Source organism: Apium graveolens, unplaced genomic scaffold (genome assembly GCF_009905375.1).
Source record: "Apium graveolens cultivar Ventura unplaced genomic scaffold, ASM990537v1 ctg1043, whole genome shotgun sequence".
Taxonomy (NCBI): domain Eukaryota; kingdom Viridiplantae; phylum Streptophyta; class Magnoliopsida; order Apiales; family Apiaceae; genus Apium; species Apium graveolens.
The window spans coordinates 91,766-113,215 of record NW_027417076.1 but is presented as its reverse complement, the minus strand read 5'-3'; the positions used below and the strand labels follow the sequence as shown (position 1 = coordinate 113,215).

The following is a 21,450-nucleotide window of genomic DNA, read 5'->3' as shown; positions in this document are numbered from 1 at the left end:
TTATATAGAGAATAACTTTCTCAAGTGTCGTATTCGGTGGCTAAAAGAAATATTAAATTAGGGTAAAAAGAAGCTAACAACCAAGTGCTTCTTCTACGTTATAATATTATAATCTGAACTGAATCGAGTGTGTGCTGACCAGTTTCTCTATGTGCTCCCGTTAATCTATGGTTAAAGGCACCAACATGACAGTCAATAGGAGGTGGCGTTTGGCAACAAAATTCATATTAATATTCCTTCCCGCGTATAACGCACTATAGCAAATGGCTTTTTTAGGAAACAAACGTGATGTTTTTTTCGTTTACAAACCCAAGCTATGTGCCTAAAGACTAAAAGTAAGGCACATGGAAACTACCACATCAAAAGAAAGAATGAATATATGGAAATTAATTAATTCATCTAATCTTCTACTAGTACTATAAATAGAACATCTTCACATGAGTTTAACATCCACCTCACTAATCTTACTTATCCTTTCTATTCAACATTTTCGCTCTCATTTGATTACTCTATACACATAACCTTTTCAAATCTTTTTTAGTTCTACACCAATGGCAAATGGAGTCATCATGTCCGAAAGAATTGTAAAGCCAGCAGTTCCAACAGCTGAGCACTTGAGAACTTGCAAGTTATCCTTCTTTGATCAACTTGCTCCTCCTGCACACGTACCTTTGGTATCCTTTTACCGCAATAACATCATTACCCAACACGAAATCCGCAAACATTTGATCAATTCTCTGTCTCAAGCCCTTACTAAGTTTTATCCTTTTGCCGGAAGGTTTGTTCAAGACGGCTTCTACGTTGATTGTAATGACGAGGGTGTGTTGTATGTTGAAGCTGAAATTGATCTTGAACTAGATGCATTTCTCGGCATTGCACGTAAAAATGTCGAATTAGTGAATGATCTTGTTCCGTGGACTAGCATTGGAGAAACTAGTTTGGTTACTACTCCAATTATGGGAATAAAAGTGTCCATGTTCAAATGTGGTGGATTATCTATTGCTATACTTCTTTCACATATTGTAGCTGATGGATACACAGCTGCAACATTTGTTCATGAATGGGCTGTTACTACAAGTGATCTATTAGCCAATCACGAAGATATTTATTCTACAAAACGTAATAATTATGAATTTGGCGTCGCAAAGTATTTTCCATCTAGAGACTTATCAGCAGAGATCAAGCCAGCTCTGGTACCATCTTCGAAGATAAAGGAAGGCAAGATTGTTACAAAGAGATTTGTGTTTAATGAAAATGCAATATTAACCTTAAAAGCCAAGGTTAGTAAATCGACAAATATTAGCCGGCCTACACGAGTAGAAGTTGTGACATCCACAATATGGAAGTCTCTAGTTAACATTGCTGCCAACCAATCGAAACGTAAGCAGTCTACATTGTATCTTCATCTCAATCTCCGGGGAAGGACGAGCACGATGGTACCTCCATTGCCAGCAGACAATACTTCCCTATGCGGAAACTTCTACATGGAGGTTCCTACAAAGATAAATAACAACAAAACAGATGCAAGAGAGTTGCATGACTTGGTGAATCTGTTAAGGAAAAGCTTAAGGCATTCTCTAGGGAAATGCTCGAAAATCTCGAGCCCCGAGGAAATGTTCTCAGAAGTAGCTAAGAATTTTAATGAGATCGAGGAGGAGAAAGGGAATGAAGAAGTGGATGTTCATCTGTTGAGTACATTATGCAGGTTTCCGGTTTATGAAGTTGATTTCGGATGGGGAAAGCCAGAATGGGTGACTACTGGTGGAATGCCTGTAGAGTTGATATTTTTGTTCGACACTAAATGTGAGACGGGAATTGAAGCCATTGTCAACTTGAATGAAGCGGATATGATCGAGTTTGAAAATGATCTGAACATCAATGCTTACACTTCGTAATTCAATCGGATTCGTGTAAAAAAAAATTAATATTGGAGTTCAATTTGTTGTTTTTACAGTTGGCTTTCACGCACATCTATTGTTATGTTGACAGGGTTATATATAGACAAGATTTATCCAAGACAAGACACTGTAATTTATTGGAATTCAAGTTTGTAGAGGTCATTATTAAGAGTAGAGAAAGCATTTGCATCCCTATATTCAGATTTATTCAATCTTTATTATTTAAAATAATTTAATATTTTTTTAATTCAAGTTGTTATATACAAGAATAGAAATGTCCTAAAATTGTCATATTCCAGAAATGGAAATTGTTGGATAGTGTAAGATTTTAGTGAGACTTTTCTTTGATCTCCTAAAATTTTAGATGAACTACCTATTTAACTTGTATCATTGCAAGGACGAGCATATCTTCTCCTGCTTGAGACTCTCTATATTGTCTTGTTTCAGGGAATATGTTTAATTTCGTTTGAAACAAAAAGAGGAAGAACCCAAAATCATCGCTTCCCTTTGTCACTATTCGAAAGTCTGTAGAAAATTGAACATATTTAGCAAAGTTCAGGTTAATATTTATTTTTTACAAAAATCGGTCAAATACCGGGAAAATCGGATTAATTAGGTCAAAAATCGGGTTAATCGGTCAAAAATCGGCATCATTAGTAAAAATTTGAAAATATATTTAGAAAAATAAATAAATAAATTTGTAAAAAGTTTAAGAAAAAACTATTTTAAATGGTTAAATAATATACTTTTTAAATTTTTCATCTCAAATATAGCTTAATTCATAAGCTAGATCTTAAGAATTATATTTAATTTATTAATATTTCATATTTTACATTTATTTGTATAAATATTTATAAAATTATATATGTATAATCAAAATAGTGAAATAATTACATGTATTGTTATCCATAAATAATAATAATAATAAATTAATTCTGATTAATGACTGATTAATCATTTAACGATAATTCTCAATTACCCGATTAATCCCTAAACAATATTTGGCCTGACTAAGTCGATCCGGCTTTTTACGACACTACTTTTTATACGTATTGTTAAGTCTCTCTTCTTTGGTCAGTTCCTTCCCCACTGTCAAGTCGGATGTCTCTTATACTTTTGAGTTATTAAAGCTTCTTCAAATCATTATACAATTTTTCTATAATTTTTATATTTATATAATATAGAAACTAAATTAGTTTCAAATTCAAATTCAATCCATCAACACTAAATTTTACACCATTCTTATACTATATAGATTCTTTTATTATTAAAATACAAAAGTGAAATTTAATAAAGTTGTGAAATACTTATTTTTATAAAGGAGTATTACAAGGGGAACATGAAAATATATAAAAAATTTAGAAATTTAGTGTGATATCAAATTTGGTGTAATTTTTAGTGACACCAAAATAATGTAAATTTTAGAGTTGGATTGGAGAGAAATTTTAAACCAAAATAATGTATACGTGCATATATAGAGTTAGGTTGGAGATGATCTTTGAAAACTCACCATCCATCTTCTACGTTTACGAAGTCTCATCAATCAATATACTGTTAATGTGTACTATTATTCCAATACCCATTTTACACTATTTTTACATTTTAAACTTGGACTATCCATATTAAACTAGATATCCATTTTTTTAATTGTTACCCATTTCGTAACAAGGTATTACCCATTTCATTTTAATAGAGAAACTCGTACATTTTAAATATCGATCCGTTTTTCTATTGATACCATCCGACACCGACGATCTAAACTTACAGCAGTTACAGCTACGATCTATGATCATCGCATAAACTGTATAGCTTCATCCTGCAAATTTAAGAATTGTTATAATTTGAATTTGAATATGGATATCATCTACAAGTTCAAATAATCATATTGTCCTTAGATCAAATTCACCCTAAATTGTTGTTTCGAATTATTAGTTGCTTGGTTCATTCCTCTCATTTTTTCTCATCATTTTTTCCTTTTTTTGTAGAATGAAGTGAGAAAGTGATCCGCAGAGAGGCTATTTCACAAAAGATATGATTTAGAATACTTACATTATAATTAATCTGATAAATTTCGTAATTTATCTTATCTAGGTTTTTTTTTCTCCTATACGTCTGGACACATTATGTTAGGCATCATGATGGTTGAAGAAGGAAAGTTTGTTGTCCTTCTACAGAATGTTACCCAAGCGATATATATATATATGCATATGACCGTATGCAATTTCATAATTAATAATTTTATAATAATTATAAGTGCATTTAATGTGTTTAACAAAATACTATATTTAGTTTTCATGGTAAATACGAGATGGTATTTGCCCAGGAAGACGATCAATATGCTCTATCTTCACTACAAGAAAATAGGGTTAATTACAACTGATGCAATTTCGACCGCGTCTAAATTCGACCGCAGGCGGTCGACACGGTTTGGCACGGCTAAATTCGACTGGCCCCGGTCGAAATCTAATGGTCGAATTTATAAATAAATTCAACTTCAACCAGTTGAAATAAAAACAGTCGAATTTAAATCGGTCGTATTTAGAGTAAAATTCGACCGAAAAAAATTCGGTCAAATTTACAAATGGTGGGAAAAAAAAGTGGGAAGTTTCCCGCCAAAATATTTTTTTTCCATTTACTAAATTCGACCGCAGACAATCGAAATTTATTTTTGAATTTTAGCGGGAAATTTCCTTCCAAATTTAGTTTACAGCGGAAAACTTTATTAAACTGAATTCGGTTGAATTTAGTGAAATACTATATTCGACCGCTAGCAGTCGTATATCAAATTCAACTTTAACTAGTGGAAATAAAACGGTCGAATTTAAATCGGTCGTATTTAAAGTTAAATTCGACCGAAAAAATATTCGGTCGAATTTATGACTAAAGGAAAAAAAAAGAAAGAATTTTCTCACCAAATAAAATTTAATGTAATTTACTAAATTCGACTGCAGGCAATCGAAATATGTTTTTAATTTGGCGGGAAATTTCCCTCATTTCCCCCCGAAATTTTATACAAGGCGGGAAACTTTGTTTGACAGAATTCGGTTAAATTTACTAAAATGCTAAATTCGACTGAAAGCGGTAAAAAAAGAAATTCGGCTGAAAAAGGTGGAAACTTAAATTCGACCGATTTACATCGTTTTTAGCCTTGTCATAAATTCAACTATATTCCATTGAATTTAGGAGTTCATTTTAGAAACCCTACTGCCTCTTTCTATCCAGTAGCCGTATTTCTCATCTTTCCCACCCCCAATTTCATCATTTTCTCTCCTTTTTCATCAAATTCATTCATGTGATCATCATTCTTTTTCAAGTAAGTATAATTTTAAAGCTTTCATATATTTTTATGTTCATTAAATTCTATATGTGATTATTATTAATGTCTTGATTTCTTCAATTATTTATGTGTTTATGTAATGATTTGAGTAACTTGAATTTGTTGCTAAAATTAACTTGGTTGTTGTTTATTAGGCTTAGAATATTTGGATAATTAGTAAAATAAGTTTATAATTTTGAGTTGTTAGTTGTTGTTTACTTTTTTATGTCTAGCAATGCATTCACCTAATATCAATGTGTGGTTATTTATAGATGGAATCCGATCGTAGTTGGATAGGTCGTAGTCGATTTAATGAAGCAAAATACATAACGGAAGAATATAAAGTTGGTGTGGAAAATTTAATTAAATTTGCTATTGAGCATCTTGAAGAAGAAGATAATGGCCTTATAAGATGTCCGTGCAAAGATTGTCGTAATATATACTACAAGCAACCTAGTACCGTGAAAATACATTTATATCGACATGGTATCATGCAATGGTATATTAGATGGGATTGTCACGGGGAGAAAGAAATGTCATGGAACGAGGTCGGAACAAGTTATATTAACACGGGCTGCAAAGATGATGATATGCATGATGCACATGATGATGCCTTCGAAGATTGTGAGGATTTTGAGGAAGAACCGAATGAAATAGCAAAACAATTTTACAAGATGGTGAATACTGCATCAGAACCAATTTATCCGAACAATGCCAATCTTACAACGCTGGAGTTTGTAATGAAGCTGCTTTATTGGAAAAACAAGCATAATTGTAGTAACAATGGTTTTGATGACTTGCTTCGCCTCATTGGATCAGTACTGCCTGATGATCATAAATTGCCTGAGAATTACTACACCGTGCGAAAGATGATTAAAGGATTGAATATGGAGTATGAAAATATTGATGCTTGTGAGAATGATTGTATGTTATTTTACAAGGAACATGGCAAAAAGACAAAGTGTGATATATGCACAGAAGACCGATACAAAGTGCAAAAAGATCCTAAAAAACAAAAGATCCCTCGAAAAATCTTGCGTTACTTTCCTATTACCATGAGATTGCAGCGTTTATTCATGGCGGAGAAGACTGCAAAATGTATGAGATGGTACCATGATAGAATTGCAGTTGAAGGTGAATTAAGTCACCCAGCAGATGGAGATGAATGAAAATAATTTGATCAGAGATTTCAAAGATTTTCAAAAGAGATTCGGAATGTCAGACTCGGGCTCTCTACTGATGGATTTGACCCCTTTCGCGATAAGCACGCTAGGGAGTATACAGTATGGCCTGTGGTGGTTATTGTGTATAACCTTCCCCCATCTATGTGTACTAAGGCTCCATACATGTTTATGCCTCTTCTCATTCCTGAACCGACGGATCCAACAAAAGACTTACATGTTTATCTCAGGCCATTAATTGATGAATTAAAATTGTTGTGGCATACTGGAGTGGAAACATATGAGATGTTCTCACGTACAAATTTTATGATGAAGGCGGCACTTTTGTGGACAATTAGTGACTTTCCTGCACTTGCCATGCTTAGCGGGTGGTCCACTAAAGGTAAGTTGGCATGTCCAGTTTGCATGGGAGAGGTCAAAGGTAAGCAACTCAAACATGGTGGTAAAACAACATTTTATGGAACTGCTCGGTATTTTTTGGAGCCAGATGATCCTCTCAGAAGGAGTACGAGATTTGGAAGAGTTGAGACACGATCAGTTTGTGCTCGACATTCAGGGTCACGTACAAAGGTCATGTGTGAGCAAATACAGTTTCCCCCACCGAGAAAGTCATCGAAGAAAAAACCAAAAGATTATGGTGTGACACATTATTGGACTCACAGTTCTCCATTTTTTGAGCTTCCATATTGGGAGACACTCAGCCTTCGTCATAGCATTGACATTATGCACACCGAAAAGAATGTATTTGACAATATTTTCTACACAATTCTTGATGATTCGAAGAAGTCTAAAGATAAAACCAAATCAAGAAAGGATTGTCAAGAGTTAGGTGTACACCGTGAGTTGTGGATTCAAGATAATGGTATAAAACCACATGCACCATATGTACTTTCGAGTGAACAAGTTCAAAAGTTGTATAAGTGGATAGTCTCATTGAAACTCCCAGACGGGTATACCTCAAACATATCTAGGTGTGTGAATTGGAAGAAAAATTGCATTCGTGGGATGAAATCACACGATTGTCACGTCTTCATGCAAAAAATGTTGCCTATCGTTTTTCGTGATCTACTTCCGAAACATGTGTCTGATCCTATCATTGAATTGTGCAACTTCTTTCAAGATTTATGCTCGTCTAGTCTCAAATACACAGATTTAGAGAAAATGGAGAGAGATATAGTGACAATAATGTCTAAGCTTGAAACTGTCTTTACTCCTAGTCTTTTTGATCCCATGGAGCATTTGCCACTGTATTAGCAACTGAGTGTAAGTTGGGTGGCCCGGCCAATGGGCGTTGGATGTATTTTATTGAAAGATACTTGCACAACTTGAAATTGAAGGTTGGAAATAAAGCTCGAGCGGAGGGTTCAAAGGCACAACGCTACATTGAGGAAGAATGTGTACACTTTTGTACATTATATTTTGATTCCAAGAATGGATTGATGCATAATCAGTTACGTCGAAATGAGGCCCCTCAAATGTTTCATAATACCAATTTGTTAGAAGTTTACACATATCCGACACATCCTAGTCTACGAACTAGAGATATAATCTTGAGTTGTGATGAATATGAACTCGTGGCATACTATGTTCTTATTAATTCGCCGGAGGTTGGAAAGTACTTGAGGTAAGTTATTTTTAAATAACTTCTTTTTTAAAATTACTTTAGTTCAAAATGTGATGTTTTTATTATTTAACTTGATTATGTAGGGGTTTTCAAAAGTTGGTACAACGACAATACCCACATTTGAATGATGCGGAAAAGGAACAATTTCAAAAAGAACAATTTAAAGATTGGCTCGAAAGAAGGGTATGCATTATAATTTATACACAGACACATACACAAATTTTCCTCATATTATATTTCTCACATATGTTATTAGGTACAAGATGACGAAGAGTTCAACAAGAAATTTATAGACCTAATAAGAGGTCCGTTGTATAAAGTGAAGTCTTATAAAGCATGCAAGTGCAATGGTTACAAATTTGATTGTGTAAATGCTAATGAGCTCACTTCACCAAATTCCGGTGTTGTTGTCATTGGTGAGAAATTTAATTATTTTTCTTAATATCTAACTTGTATTTTTCTTTACCAATTATTTTCCAATTTAATACATTTTATTTCTAGGGACTTCTTACGAAGAACATTATGGTAACTACTATGGAAGGATAGAAGAAATTTTAAAACTCTTTTATCAAAATGGGCATCAAGTGATCATCTTCAAATGTCATTGGTTTGATCACATGACACATGTGAAAGTCGATAAACACCGGATGACTACCGTAGATGTTAAATCAAAACTAAATGCCGAAGACGTGTTTGTGTTGGCTAGCCAAGCTCATCAAGTATACTATGCACCAAACATTGCTAATGCAAAATCATCATGGTACACGGTTTTAACAACAAAGAGGCGACTAGTTGATAAAAGTGTGTCAATTCAAGAAAAAACCGGGATGAATGATGATGCTTTACAAAATGAAGTGTCAAATGCTTCATCATCGCATGTTGAAAGAGTTATTATTCGTGATCCCTCAATTTTTTTTGTTGACTTGAGAATGTTTGAAAATGACTATTCGGTAGATTACAACAATGAAGAAGAAAGTGAAAGAGATAAAGAAGATGAAGAAGAAGACGAAGACGAAGACAAAAATGAGGATGAAGATGACTTGAGCGATAATGATGATTTAGTGTAGTTTATTTTAATTATTTCAATCAAATTTGTGTCAAAGCATTTATTTCTTTATCTAATTTTCTATAAAATTTACATTTAGGCAATTTTTTTTTTGCTAGATGGCCAAGTATTTGTTAATTTTATTAGATGAATGATATCTTCTGTTGAATTAGTGCAGAACAGAGGTTTCAACAGCTTCTAGAGAGAAAATATACTGGTTCATTAAATTTGACCGAATGACAATGAAAAGTTTCACACGGCTAATTTCCACCGATCTCGGTAGAATTGAAATAAAATATATAAACATATTTTACCCCATTTCTCTCACTTTCATCTCTCTCAAGCGGCTGTCAATTAAAATTAGGGTTTAAGAGGGTGAAGGAGGCGGCTATCGACTGATTAAATCAATGGCTAATGAACGCTCAAAGAATGCAATCAAGCTGATAAAAACTTCACAGGTTCATCTCTCTTTCCTTGAAATTAGGGGTTTTTACATTTTTATAATGCGCTCTCTCTTTCACCATTCCCTTGGCTTATTTGGGGGTTATGTAATTAGTGGGGTGTACTGAGAAACAAAACTTAATTGGATACAAATAAAAATGAAGGAGATGAACTATACCTGTGTGTAAACTATGTATGTAACTGCTGTGTGTCGGGAGTTACTGAATTTGTTTGTTGGATGGTTTTTGTTACTGAATTTGGAGGCGGAGGAGCTGAGGTTTCAGTTTAGTACTGTTTAAAGCCCCATCTTATTATGAAACCTAATATTAGTAGTAGTGGGCTGGGATTAAACTTTGTATTAAGCTAATTGTCTCGTCTCCTATTATATTTTTGCTGTAATCTTCCCTTGGTCCAGCTTAAACCGGGGTCTGCATATTATTTGTTTGCCATTCTTGGTTTTCTGTATTACTACACACTCTTTTTAATCACCCTAATCTTGAATTTTCTTCACTTAGAAATCTTGATGTTAAAGATTTTCCACTTCGTCAATGACAACTTTCGAGACATGCTTACTAAATGACTGTTGTTAGTGTAATTAGTGATTTCCGTTAGTACTATTGCAGATGTTGATTTCAGTATTAGTATATCAACAGGGCCTATTAAAAGATGTATATCAACATGTCATTTTAGAAGACTAAAGTCTGGCCGACCTATGACCCCCCTGTGTACTGCAGATTAATACAAATGGGACCTTGACAATTACTGTTTTGACATACTCTTTTATGTGTTTTTTAGGTGGTCTGGACTGGTCCAAACTCAAGGAAGGGAAAAGGATACAATAATGGTGGGACCAGCGGAAGTGATCCACACAAACCTAGTGACGAAGAAAGTCAGGGGGAAGGGTCTTACGAGGTGGGAGAAGGCAGCCAAACAATTCTGTTTGAGAGGAAAAGGCGCACGTGTTGTGAAGGCGACTACCCGAGAAAACCAACTTGGAATGCAAGACCAACGGTTCAATTACTTCCGAACCTAAAAGGGTAATAAATTTATTTATATTCCTTCAATAAATATTTTGGTTGTTTTGGTAGTTTTTTAGAGGGAGGTTTTTTTTCTGGGGTTTTTTCCTCTATTTAATTTCTGCATTTCAGTTTTACAATCCTCTTTTGCTATATAAACATTTAAACAATAATTTATTTCTTTAGAATACAAGTATGAATTCTCCATGTATTTTCTTTTAACAGGAAGTTTTGAAAAAGTCAATATTACAAAAACGCCAAAATGGTAATTAGAAAAGATTTATGAAATTTTCATTTCTAAAATTGTAGCTTGGTTATAGCAGGAGTTTGAAAATTGTCCTTGGAGTAAACTTCATAATATAATGACTATTTATGTGGTAGTACTTTTGTGTAGCATATTGCAATTTGTATCCCTGTTTATAGCTCAGAAGTACTTGAATGCTAGATGTAGATACTGTTCATAAATGATCTAAAATGAACTGGGAGGAATTATGTTGAACTATATTATATTAATATCATTGTTATCAAATATTGCTAACAGAAAATGCCTTGAGTTTTTTTAAAATGACTATTGACTATTGTCTACTAATTCTTAGTTTAATCAGAGTAAGGTACCATTAATACTTGTATAGATTGGTTAAAGCATGTGCTAATATCTCAGTTAGGTACTAGTTAAATCTATCTTTGAAACATTAAATACCTCAGTGGTGGGCAGGAAGCTTAGCAGACCACAATATAATTTTCTGATTATTGTCAGTCATGCAATAGTGATTTTCATACTTCACTCTGTTTTAGCATATAAGATTTTAGTGTGTTGTTTAATGATATAGTAACAGTCAGCTAAATTTCAGACTATTTTGTTAAAACTAAAATCAGACCAGCAACTCAACTAATAGTATGAAAATTGGGAAGTGAATGCAACAATGGAAGGGTGCGGTGTTGATAAACACCTCTATACATTGAGCATTATTTGTACTAGACAAGGCAATCCCACTTAGTTAGGAATGTACACCTAAGCACACACCTGATGATGCTACAAGTATTATATAGATTGATGTAAATAAAGATTGTTTAGCTACAGATTACATTTATTGGCCCCCCTAGATTAAATAAAGATCTCTGGTTCTGGTTTGTTCTGTGGCTCAGTTTTTCCGAGTTGGGTTCTCCATCGAGATGATAAGACCTGGCTTTTTTGCTGACATTAAGAAATTTGCTGACATTTGGATTGACAACCATAAACTGTTTTAAAGTGCTTGTTTTTAATAAGCATTATATCTGTTTAAAGTGCTTGTTTTTAACATCAACTTGCTAAACTTTCATTATGTTTTTACAGTTTTATGGGGAATACACCCAAGAAAACATTGGCACGCCTTGCTCGCCTGAAATGGGATGAACATACAATCTCTACAAAGGGAGCTGCACGTAATGCTTGGTATAACAGATGTATCAACTGTTTTAAAGTAAGTATTTTAATTTTATTTTTCTTTCAGCCTTTGTAAACTACTACTTGGGGTTTAGAGTTTTTACTTCTTATTTATTCTCAACAGATATAATGCTTAATTTCATTCTCCTCGATCAACTTTCTTGTTTCATTCTTGTTTTCTTAACATCCTTTAGAGTTTAGAGTTTTCTTTCTTTTTCATTTTCTTTCTTTCTTGTTTAGAGTTTACTTTCTTTCTTGTTTTTTTGAACTTACTTTTAGACTTTTATATCTTGTTTCATTTCAAGTAATATATAAATTAGGCAGCTTAAACCAAAGTGTATGATTTTGGTTAAAATCACATATATTGGTTATAAATTATATATTTTATTCACTAATTATCGCTTCGATATTGTAAATCAATCTTTCAATAAAAGTGTGACCCGTTGTGCGGCTAAAAGTGTGTTTTCTGGTTTTATGATTTGTTTGTGTTAAGTGTAGATAAGAATTAGTGGACATTAGTGTTTGTTTTTAACTGAAATAAAACATTCAGATAAGAGTTTGCAAGTAGCTCCCAGAGTTCTCACGGTTTTTACTCACATGATGCACGGTTTGTGTTTTGTTTTTTTCTCTTTAAGGACTATATAAATTATAAGTGTACATTTTAGCGTATCACATGTTAATCTCCTAAACGTAGTTTATAATCACACTCATTTGAGTACTTTAAAATCACACCGACTGCTCTAGTACAACTGTGGTGGCTGGTGGGACTAAAAATGCAAGACAACCCTGAGTTAACTTTGTTGAGTCTACTGTCACAATTCATGCAATAAATATAGCCACTACTAATGTTTAACTAGTCTTATATTATCATGTTTCTAGCTACTAATAATTAATATGAGACTGAATGTTTTTTAATTTGAAACACTTTACTAAGCTTTTTTATTTTAAATCTAAGTAATTTATTTTTACAGGAATACTACATTTATCCGAAGGAGATTCTCGAAGAAGATGGGGACGGAGCTGTGAGAGCACATCTGAATAGGAATTTTAAGTCCTATCTTGGTACTGAGAGGGCCCGACTGCTCAAGAAGTTGAATGTCTTATTTGAATGCGGATATACTGAAGAAGAACTCGACATAAAAGTTGAAGCATTCAAGCCTCATTACTTCTCTCAGCGGGCATGGAATTCGATATGCGCGTATTGGGGCACACTTGAATTTAAAAAATTGTCGGATGCTGGCAAGAATGCCCGAGAAAAGATGGAATTTACCTCTCGTACTGGTGCAAAACCATATGAACAAAGATGACAGGTATTATTCTATCTTGTAAATAGATTAGGTAGTTTTTTTTATCTTTTGCAAGTATGAGTGGATATGTCCTTGATTTTGTATTATAAGTTCTTATTTTGGTTTTAATCTCTCATGTTTTGCTATCTATGCTGATGCCCTCCCAGAACAAGACTAATTACTTAGCATTAATGCAAATATAAAACACATAACGCTTCACTACAACTGTTCTAAGTAAAGGTGTTTAATTTAATATGTTTTGACTGATTCGGATTTTACTTAAATCTTACAGCCTGGTGAAATTTATGAACAGATTACTAAAATAAAACAAATCACTAATTATCTCCATCTTACTACCTCCTTACCCCATCACTAATTTCATTTTTTAATTCTTTATTTATTTTTTAAAATTATTATATTTAATTATCTACTTTCTAATAAATAACTATAACTTATAAGTTATAATTTACTAAAAATATTACCAACTTATAATTAAAATATTTATTATATTTATTTTCCATCTGACAGGAAATAGATGAAGTCAGAATTGCTAAAGGTAAGATGCCAATCAGTGATGAGGAATTTATGAATACCGTGTACGACCCTACTGAACCAGCTGTGATAGAGCTACAGGTTTGTATTTTATTTTTAAGTAAACTGATTTATAATTGAATGCTTGTTTTTAGGGTCAATTAATAGAGAAGTGCTTTATTTGTGATTTTCCTTTCATATATTGTAGGGAAAACTGAAAAAGGTGCGAGTTGAATTGGCAGATGAGTTGGAAGCTGCTGATGAAGGGGCATCCCCCCGTACACAAAGGGCAATTCAGCGGAAGAATAATCTGATTGTGCTAGCTGGAGCGAGACCCCCGACTAAGGGGAGGGTTAACTTGTTTCCCCAAGATACCTTGGCGGAGTTGATGGGAGCACAAGATGCAATGAAGTTATTAAAAAAAAGAAAAATAAAAGACTCTGACGAATCATTTGACGTTGCTCCCGAAGAAATCTATTCTATGATGCCAACGATCTTAGAAGAAGTGAAACAAATGGTTCGTGATGCGATCTGTTCTGGACGAGAAAGTGAGTAACTTGGCCACTGCTGCTTTTTCAGACCCGAGTCAGCGATCAAAGCACAAAAATTATGTGCGGACAGCAAGTGTTGCGCTAAAAGGGATCTTGAAGGACAATGATAAGATCATTGTACTGGTAACATATTTTGTTTACTTAAATTTCTTGATCTAGAAAGCCATATATTTATTTAAGATGAAATTTATTTTTTGAAGAATGTTAAGCCAAAAAACCTGTGAAGCAGATTATCATTATTATCTACTGATAATAATTATATGATAATAACAAGTTATAAACTAAATAATCATATGACATACAAATCTGATCCAGGAATGAAGATCAGTTTTATGGTGTCAAATCTCTGGTTGTCATTATCTTCAATAGCAACAATTGGACCAGTCTTAGTCACGGGTCAAATTGTTTGTGAAGTTACAATTTTGATCAGTCTTGGTTGATATTGATTTGAAATGAAGTGTTGATTCACTTTTTTTGGTAATATTATGTTGAATTGTAGTATTGAGACTCAAGGTGACAGACACAATTATATTTCAAAATATAACGAATTTATGTTATCGGTTCTAAGGTTCAGTTAAAATGATTAATTAATTGCAATGCATTATAATATGAAGGCCTACCACGAGCAGTAAGTTTTTTAATTGTGTTTGTATGCTCTGTGGCCTAGTTCATGTACAAATATAAACTAACTTTTTATTTTGTTCACGTGCGATTTTGCAGTCTGCTCTATGTTATATATTTATATTAATTTCTAGCATGTTACCAATACTTGCCTTCATGTTTAGTTTATAAACACTTGCATTTTATAATATATGCTTAAAACTTTACAAGTTTCATGCATGCAGGTGACTATATATGTTTTCTGATAAGTATCAGTATATTTATTCAGCTTATTTAGTTGCCTGTATGCTTTGTTTTGTAAGGTAATTATATAGGTTTTATTATATTAACAAAATATTGGTATACTTGTTTATGTACCGATGCAGGAGACCCTGCTAGGGAAGGCATTGGTGGTGCACAACACCTCCAACAATGGAAATAAAGATGCAGTTGGAGGTGACAATGAAGACGGAGTTGGAGGCGAATATGAAGATGAAGATATTGACGCACACAACTATCCGTTGCTCTAGGTCTTTTTATTTGGTCTGGTGAACACGCTTAGCTTTTTATGGACTGATGGATTTAGAACCTTCAGTTTCCCTTTTGTAAAGCTAGCTCTTTTGTTAAACATTTCCGGGTATGTAACTAATGGTTTATTTGAACTTTCTACTATTATTCGGTACTGGATATAACCCGGATATAACTGTCAGCACTGAAATTTCTAACTCCTTTGTAAAGCTAAACTAACTAACTATTTTGTTAAGCGTTTAGGGAATGTAACTTTTGTTAAGCTAACTAGATTTGTTAGCATATATCTTTGTTAGTCTGTGAATTGCGTTTGGGTGTACAGGTATATAAATATGGCCTATCATTAGTGCTGGTCATAAGCACTATTATGTTTTTTTTTGCTCTTAATTCGACTAACGTTGGTTGAGTTTAAATGACATTTGTTGGATAAATACAATCGAATTTAGAAACACCGGTCGAGTTTAATATTCGACCAAAAACAGTCAAAGTTACTTTTTGATTAAAAATAGTTGAATTAATTTTTTTACTCAAAGCGGTTGAATTTCAAAAGTGACCCGTTACGGTTGAATTTAGTATTTTTGGCGGGAATTTCAAATTATAAAAAAAAATTGGCGGTATTTTCAAATTTCAAGGGAAAATTTGAAAAGTTGAAGTAAAATTCTGCTGGAATCAAATTTGACCATCTTCGGTCGAATTTTTACAGTCGAATTTAAACGGTTGTAATTTTTCGGTCGTAATCCGACGGTCGAATTTAGTTAAATACGACCGAACTTCTAAATTCGACTCCCTCTATTACAACCGATTCAAAATCGGCCGAAATTAGGTAAATTCAACCGCGCGCGGTCGAATTAAGCTAAATTCGACTGATTTTTTTCGGTCGAATTTAGCCTTGTTTCTTGTAGTGCTTTGTATTTGTATCAAAATGATTTATTTTCTTCTATTTATGTAGCAATCAAAGTATGCACATCTACAACTATTTATTATTTGCTTTTAGTCATTTTTACGATTATTGGAAGGATGCAAACTTATTAACTATTTTGAAAATATATTATTCAGAATACTTCTTTCATGTTCGGAGATATAGTTTAGGAAGCAAGACTTTTTTTATTACATTAATTCTAATACTAATATTTACAAAATTGTTTGTTATGTCTTACTTTATGCTTTAATTTCTTGCATGCCTCTTATGTTAATATGTTATATTAGCCGTTGAAAATACTAAAAAAAATGTGTTAATTTAAAATTTATTACATGAAATGATAAAATAAGAGTTTGGAATCCGATGAGTTGGGTAATTTGTATCTATTTTTCAATAGGTACAATTACATTTTGTCTCCAAATACTTTTCACATACGTCTAAATTTGAAATTGATAATTTTGCATATTACTACTTGACCAATTCTTTGAGTGTGTTCAACAACATGATCCGATGTCAAAAACGTGCACCATTCATTTAACGATCTCCGGGATTTGTGTAGTATAAACATGAAATCTAAATATCGTAAGTATCAACGAATCACAACTAGATGTGTTGATTTTTTATATAGATTAGTCTTTGGGTGACCTTGGCAAATAGCATGGTTAAAATGTCCCAGTTGTAGTATATGGTAAATTTAAATTTAGTTTACTTATGATTTTCTATGTAGAGTATTAAGTATTGTACCTTTGGAAGGGTGTGGTATGTGTGTGTTACGGAAGTTGTCAAATATATCTGATCAATGTCTTTTGTGTTGCTTTTGGTATCATGTTGCTAACACCTAAATATCAGAGGTACAATCTTATGTTTAAATTCACTGAAGAGCAACAAAATTGAACTTTGTTATATACATTTGCAGTGAAGAATTACAATATATCACACAATTGTTTTTTATACGGCGTCAATCATTTGAATGTCAGTACCTATTTAATTCTTCTAAGCAATCATCTTATAATAAACTGATATTATTCGATTAATAAGAAAAGATAGTGTTAATTTAAGTTTTACAATGATACTCGATCAGAGGAAAGTAAAAGTATCATAAAAGTTCAATTATATAATTAAAATAGTCATTAATGCAATGTTTCTCAATATATCTTATATGAAATGTGAGATATATCTTATATCTTAAGGTTTGACACTAAAAGAGTTTCTGCAGAAAACATCTCACCATAATGCTAAAGTTACATCTCACCATAATGCTAAAGTTCGCAACAGCACTGTGAGTTTATTAGATTTCGATTTACTTATTGTATTTTAGTAATTATCATGTTTTATAGGAATGTTCGCGAAAAATATGCTATAATTATTTTATTGTTCTATATACAGTTTGCGCTATTATATTGAGCACTTTGTACTTTTCTTTTTTAGTTTTACAGTTGGTGCCTCAGTGCATGTACCTACCTAATTTTGAATTTAGTCTATTTCGCCTTCGTCATCCATTTAGTTTAGGTAGAAATTGTGGTATTTGAATTTATAAAGGTTATACCTTTTTTTATAATGTTAGATTGACTAGTGTTAACTATTTGTATACTTTTGATTTAACTATCGGTAAAAGATCATTTTTCTATCATTATTTATAAATTTATGTAAGATTATTCCACAATAAATCAAAAGCTATAATATTGTGAAAATTAGGTTGAATTATGAAAGGTCCCGTGTGAGGGATATTTTAAGCTAGAAGGGGGGTTGAATAGCTTAATTACCAATTTAAAAATTGTTATGGCGTTTTAAAATAATTTATCCCTTTTTTAAAATTTTACCGAGTGGTTATGCAGTTTATATGTGCGGAAAGTAAAGAGCAAGGAAAAAAATATCACACGGTGATTTTATCCTGGTTCGCGATGGCGCAACCTCTAATAGATTCGCTCACCCCTACTCCAGTTGTAACACCCCCAGATCCGGGGTCGGGGATCCGGGTCGTCACGGTCTTTCTTTCCACAATATCACTTCACTTAATTAATAATAATAACCTTATGCTGTGACCCCACACTAACACACACCACAACCCGTTATAGTCTCAGAGATGAAATTGAAATAAGTACAAGTCTTTGAATCCACAATTTAAAATTATTACAACCCAAAATGATTACTTGATAAATTTACAGTTAATTGCCATTATCTGCCACTTTAAACATTTCCTGAAACCTCTGTTATGTAAAGTATGAACAGAGTTTGAAACATCCAATGAATTTTGGAAAGGAAAAGAATTTTGGCATAAACCCGATATCTCGCTGATCAGGCAAAGATACCAATAAGTAACCTTTTCTACTGTAGATGGATGAATTCCTCACCGGTCATCACCCTGGCCGCATTAGGACCTCGCGCTAGACCGTACCCCGGCCCCTCACGCGTTGATGGACTGCCACCCAGCCACTTACACAATAATAGACCGTACCCCGGCCTGTCGCTTATGCCGACTCAATTAGATGGGCTTACTTCCCGAACGTTGGGCAAGTAATCAATTCATTTACCAAAACTGCAACCTCGTTGCGAATATAAAATACACCACAGAGCCGGATTCCCCAGGTTTTGAGCGAGTATTTAAATCCCCTTAAAAAGGAAGATCTTAAATATAAAAAAAAGAGTTTTGGGATCCGCTCTGACTTTTAAAAATCATTTTGAAGACTCGAAAACACTTTAAAGAGTGTTTGGAGTAAGGCTGATTTAATGAAGTAAATCAGTCCCCAGAATATTAGAAAATATCTGAATATTATTAATTAAATAATATTCCCATAAAGAATAATCTTTATAAAAATAATTGAAGTAGAAGTATTAAAACTTATACTTGAAATAAACATTAAATAACCAAAGATATACTTATATGAAAGTATTATCTTTATTTGAATAATCGAAAATAAGTTTGATTATTAACACCTTATTCTTTAATAGAATAAAGAATATAATTCAGCACATAATCGGAGTCATAGATCCTCAAATGAATATTCAAATAATATTCATAATAATATAAAAGAGTCATAAGTCCTCGAATGAATATTCAAATAATATTCAGAAATAAATAAAAGAGTCATAAGCCCTCGAATAATATTCGAAATAATATTCAATAATAAAATAAAGTTTCAAGTTATCGAATAAACCTTATTCGATTAATAGTTTGGAAAAACTATAACCATATATATATATAAATATATATATATATATATCCATATCCATATATACAAAAATCTACTCGGGATCCTCGACTCCCGGTTTTAGAAAATATTTTCACCTTTGGGTCCCTATACTAAGGGTATATGCAAGTTACCGCTATCCTCTAGCATAGGTATTATCAACTGAACCAACAGATATATATTTCAAGAATATGAAACATGCATGCATATATACCATATCACATGCTACAATATATCGCAAGAATTTGCTAAATAACCAATATGCATTTATCGCAAGATCATGCATATACAAATGTATACATCACAACAACAGTATAACGGATAGAATACTTGCCTGAGCGACTTGGGGGTGAGAAAGGCTCGGGACGAGTCTGATAACCTATAAACAACAAGTAAGTTGGAATTAAACCAAAATCACTTGTAAATCTATGATTTAACTAACTTAGACTCTAATGCTAGTTTTGCGCTCACCGATTCGCTTAAGTCACTCGGGTACCCTCGGCTCCACCAGTTTTAATAATTTAACCTTTACGAGTTTTAAAGCGATTCCTTCGCGAATGACTTACCAACTGCCTAACACACTTACCATAAATGTTTCATACATTAATTCACCCTTTTTGGTCTTTAACCTACATTCCAAAGTAAGGCGAGGGAAAAAGTTTCGTCCGCGAAACGCCGTTACTTGAAACGGTCGTTTCTCCTAAACCGTAAATCGGAATCGGACGAACTACATATCAAAACGAAGCTCGTAACATGAGCTATCTAAAAATGGCAGTGGTCACAATCTAGCAGGGGGTTCTCGGGTCCTAATGCTATGCACAAAAACAGTCCAAAGAAAATCGGACGTTACGACGGCTATGTTTACGCGATTTCCAAATTTTAACCCATTCACAAACAACCCAAATCAACCTCAAATCCAACATACAACAAACACCCATCCTTATCACATCATAACAACCCCAACCAATTCAATTTTAATCATTCATACATATGCTTAAACCTAACTTTAATCATACTTAAGTTTCTTTAAATCAAAACCACAAAATTACCATTTCATTTCACTACCATTCCAAATCTCAAACTCTAATCATAACAACAACTACAATAACATCCTACTCATCAAAATCACCTTATAAAATATATGAACCTAGGGTTTGAAAATGGTATACCTTCCTTGGATTGGTGGGTGGAGCTAGGAAGCCTTAAGAAGCTTGGAGAAGCCTTAGGAAAGCTTGGATCTTCAAGAAAAACAAGAAAAGTTCAAGTTAAAAACTTGAAAACACTATTCATTGTCTTCTTCATTGATAAAATGAAGAAGCTAGAGAAAGAATTAATGGCTTAAACTCATGATATAGCCATAACTAAGCATAAAGATGGTTAGGGAATTTTCTTACCAATTAAGGATGCTTGGATCTTGATTTTGAAAATTTTAGCCTTGAAAAAGTGTAAAAAGCCGAGAGCTAGGTGATGAACAAGTGCCTTGGTTGATTTTTTTTGATTTTTTGATGAAATGATTTGCTAGCTTGGTTGGCTTGGTTTTTGTGCTTGTTTTAGTCAATTACCTTCTTGCCCTTGAATTTGTGTGGTTACAAAGCCACCACACCTCCTTCCTTCCCATGTCATGCTTATGTCACCTTGCACATGTCATAATGCTCCCACTTGTCCACACCTTGTGGTTTGATGATGTCACAATCCCTGGCTTCTTGTACAAGCTTGTTTCTTGACCGTTTATTTATTTTACGGTTCGCTTAACTTTTGTTCTCGTTTATCGTTTGAGGGATCATACCCGGGATCTTATTACTTGGGTTCCCTTAACCTTTCTCAATACATTATATTCCTTTTATGATCCTCTCTTATAATCCTTGAATTTAAATCCTTTTAATCATGTTACCTTATACTCAAT

General features: G+C 33.1%; 1 protein-coding gene across 1 annotated transcript; it reads left to right on the top strand.

The window, feature by feature from the left end:
- The first annotated feature begins 437 nt into the window (after positions 1-437).
- LOC141699683 (acetyl-CoA-benzylalcohol acetyltransferase-like) lies at positions 438-2,078 on the top strand. Its single transcript, XM_074503537.1, has one exon. The coding sequence runs from the start codon at positions 552-554 to the stop codon at positions 1,893-1,895; it is 1,344 nt and encodes a 447-aa protein (XP_074359638.1). The 5' UTR covers positions 438-551; the 3' UTR covers positions 1,896-2,078.
- The last annotated feature ends 19,372 nt before the right edge of the window (positions 2,079-21,450 follow it).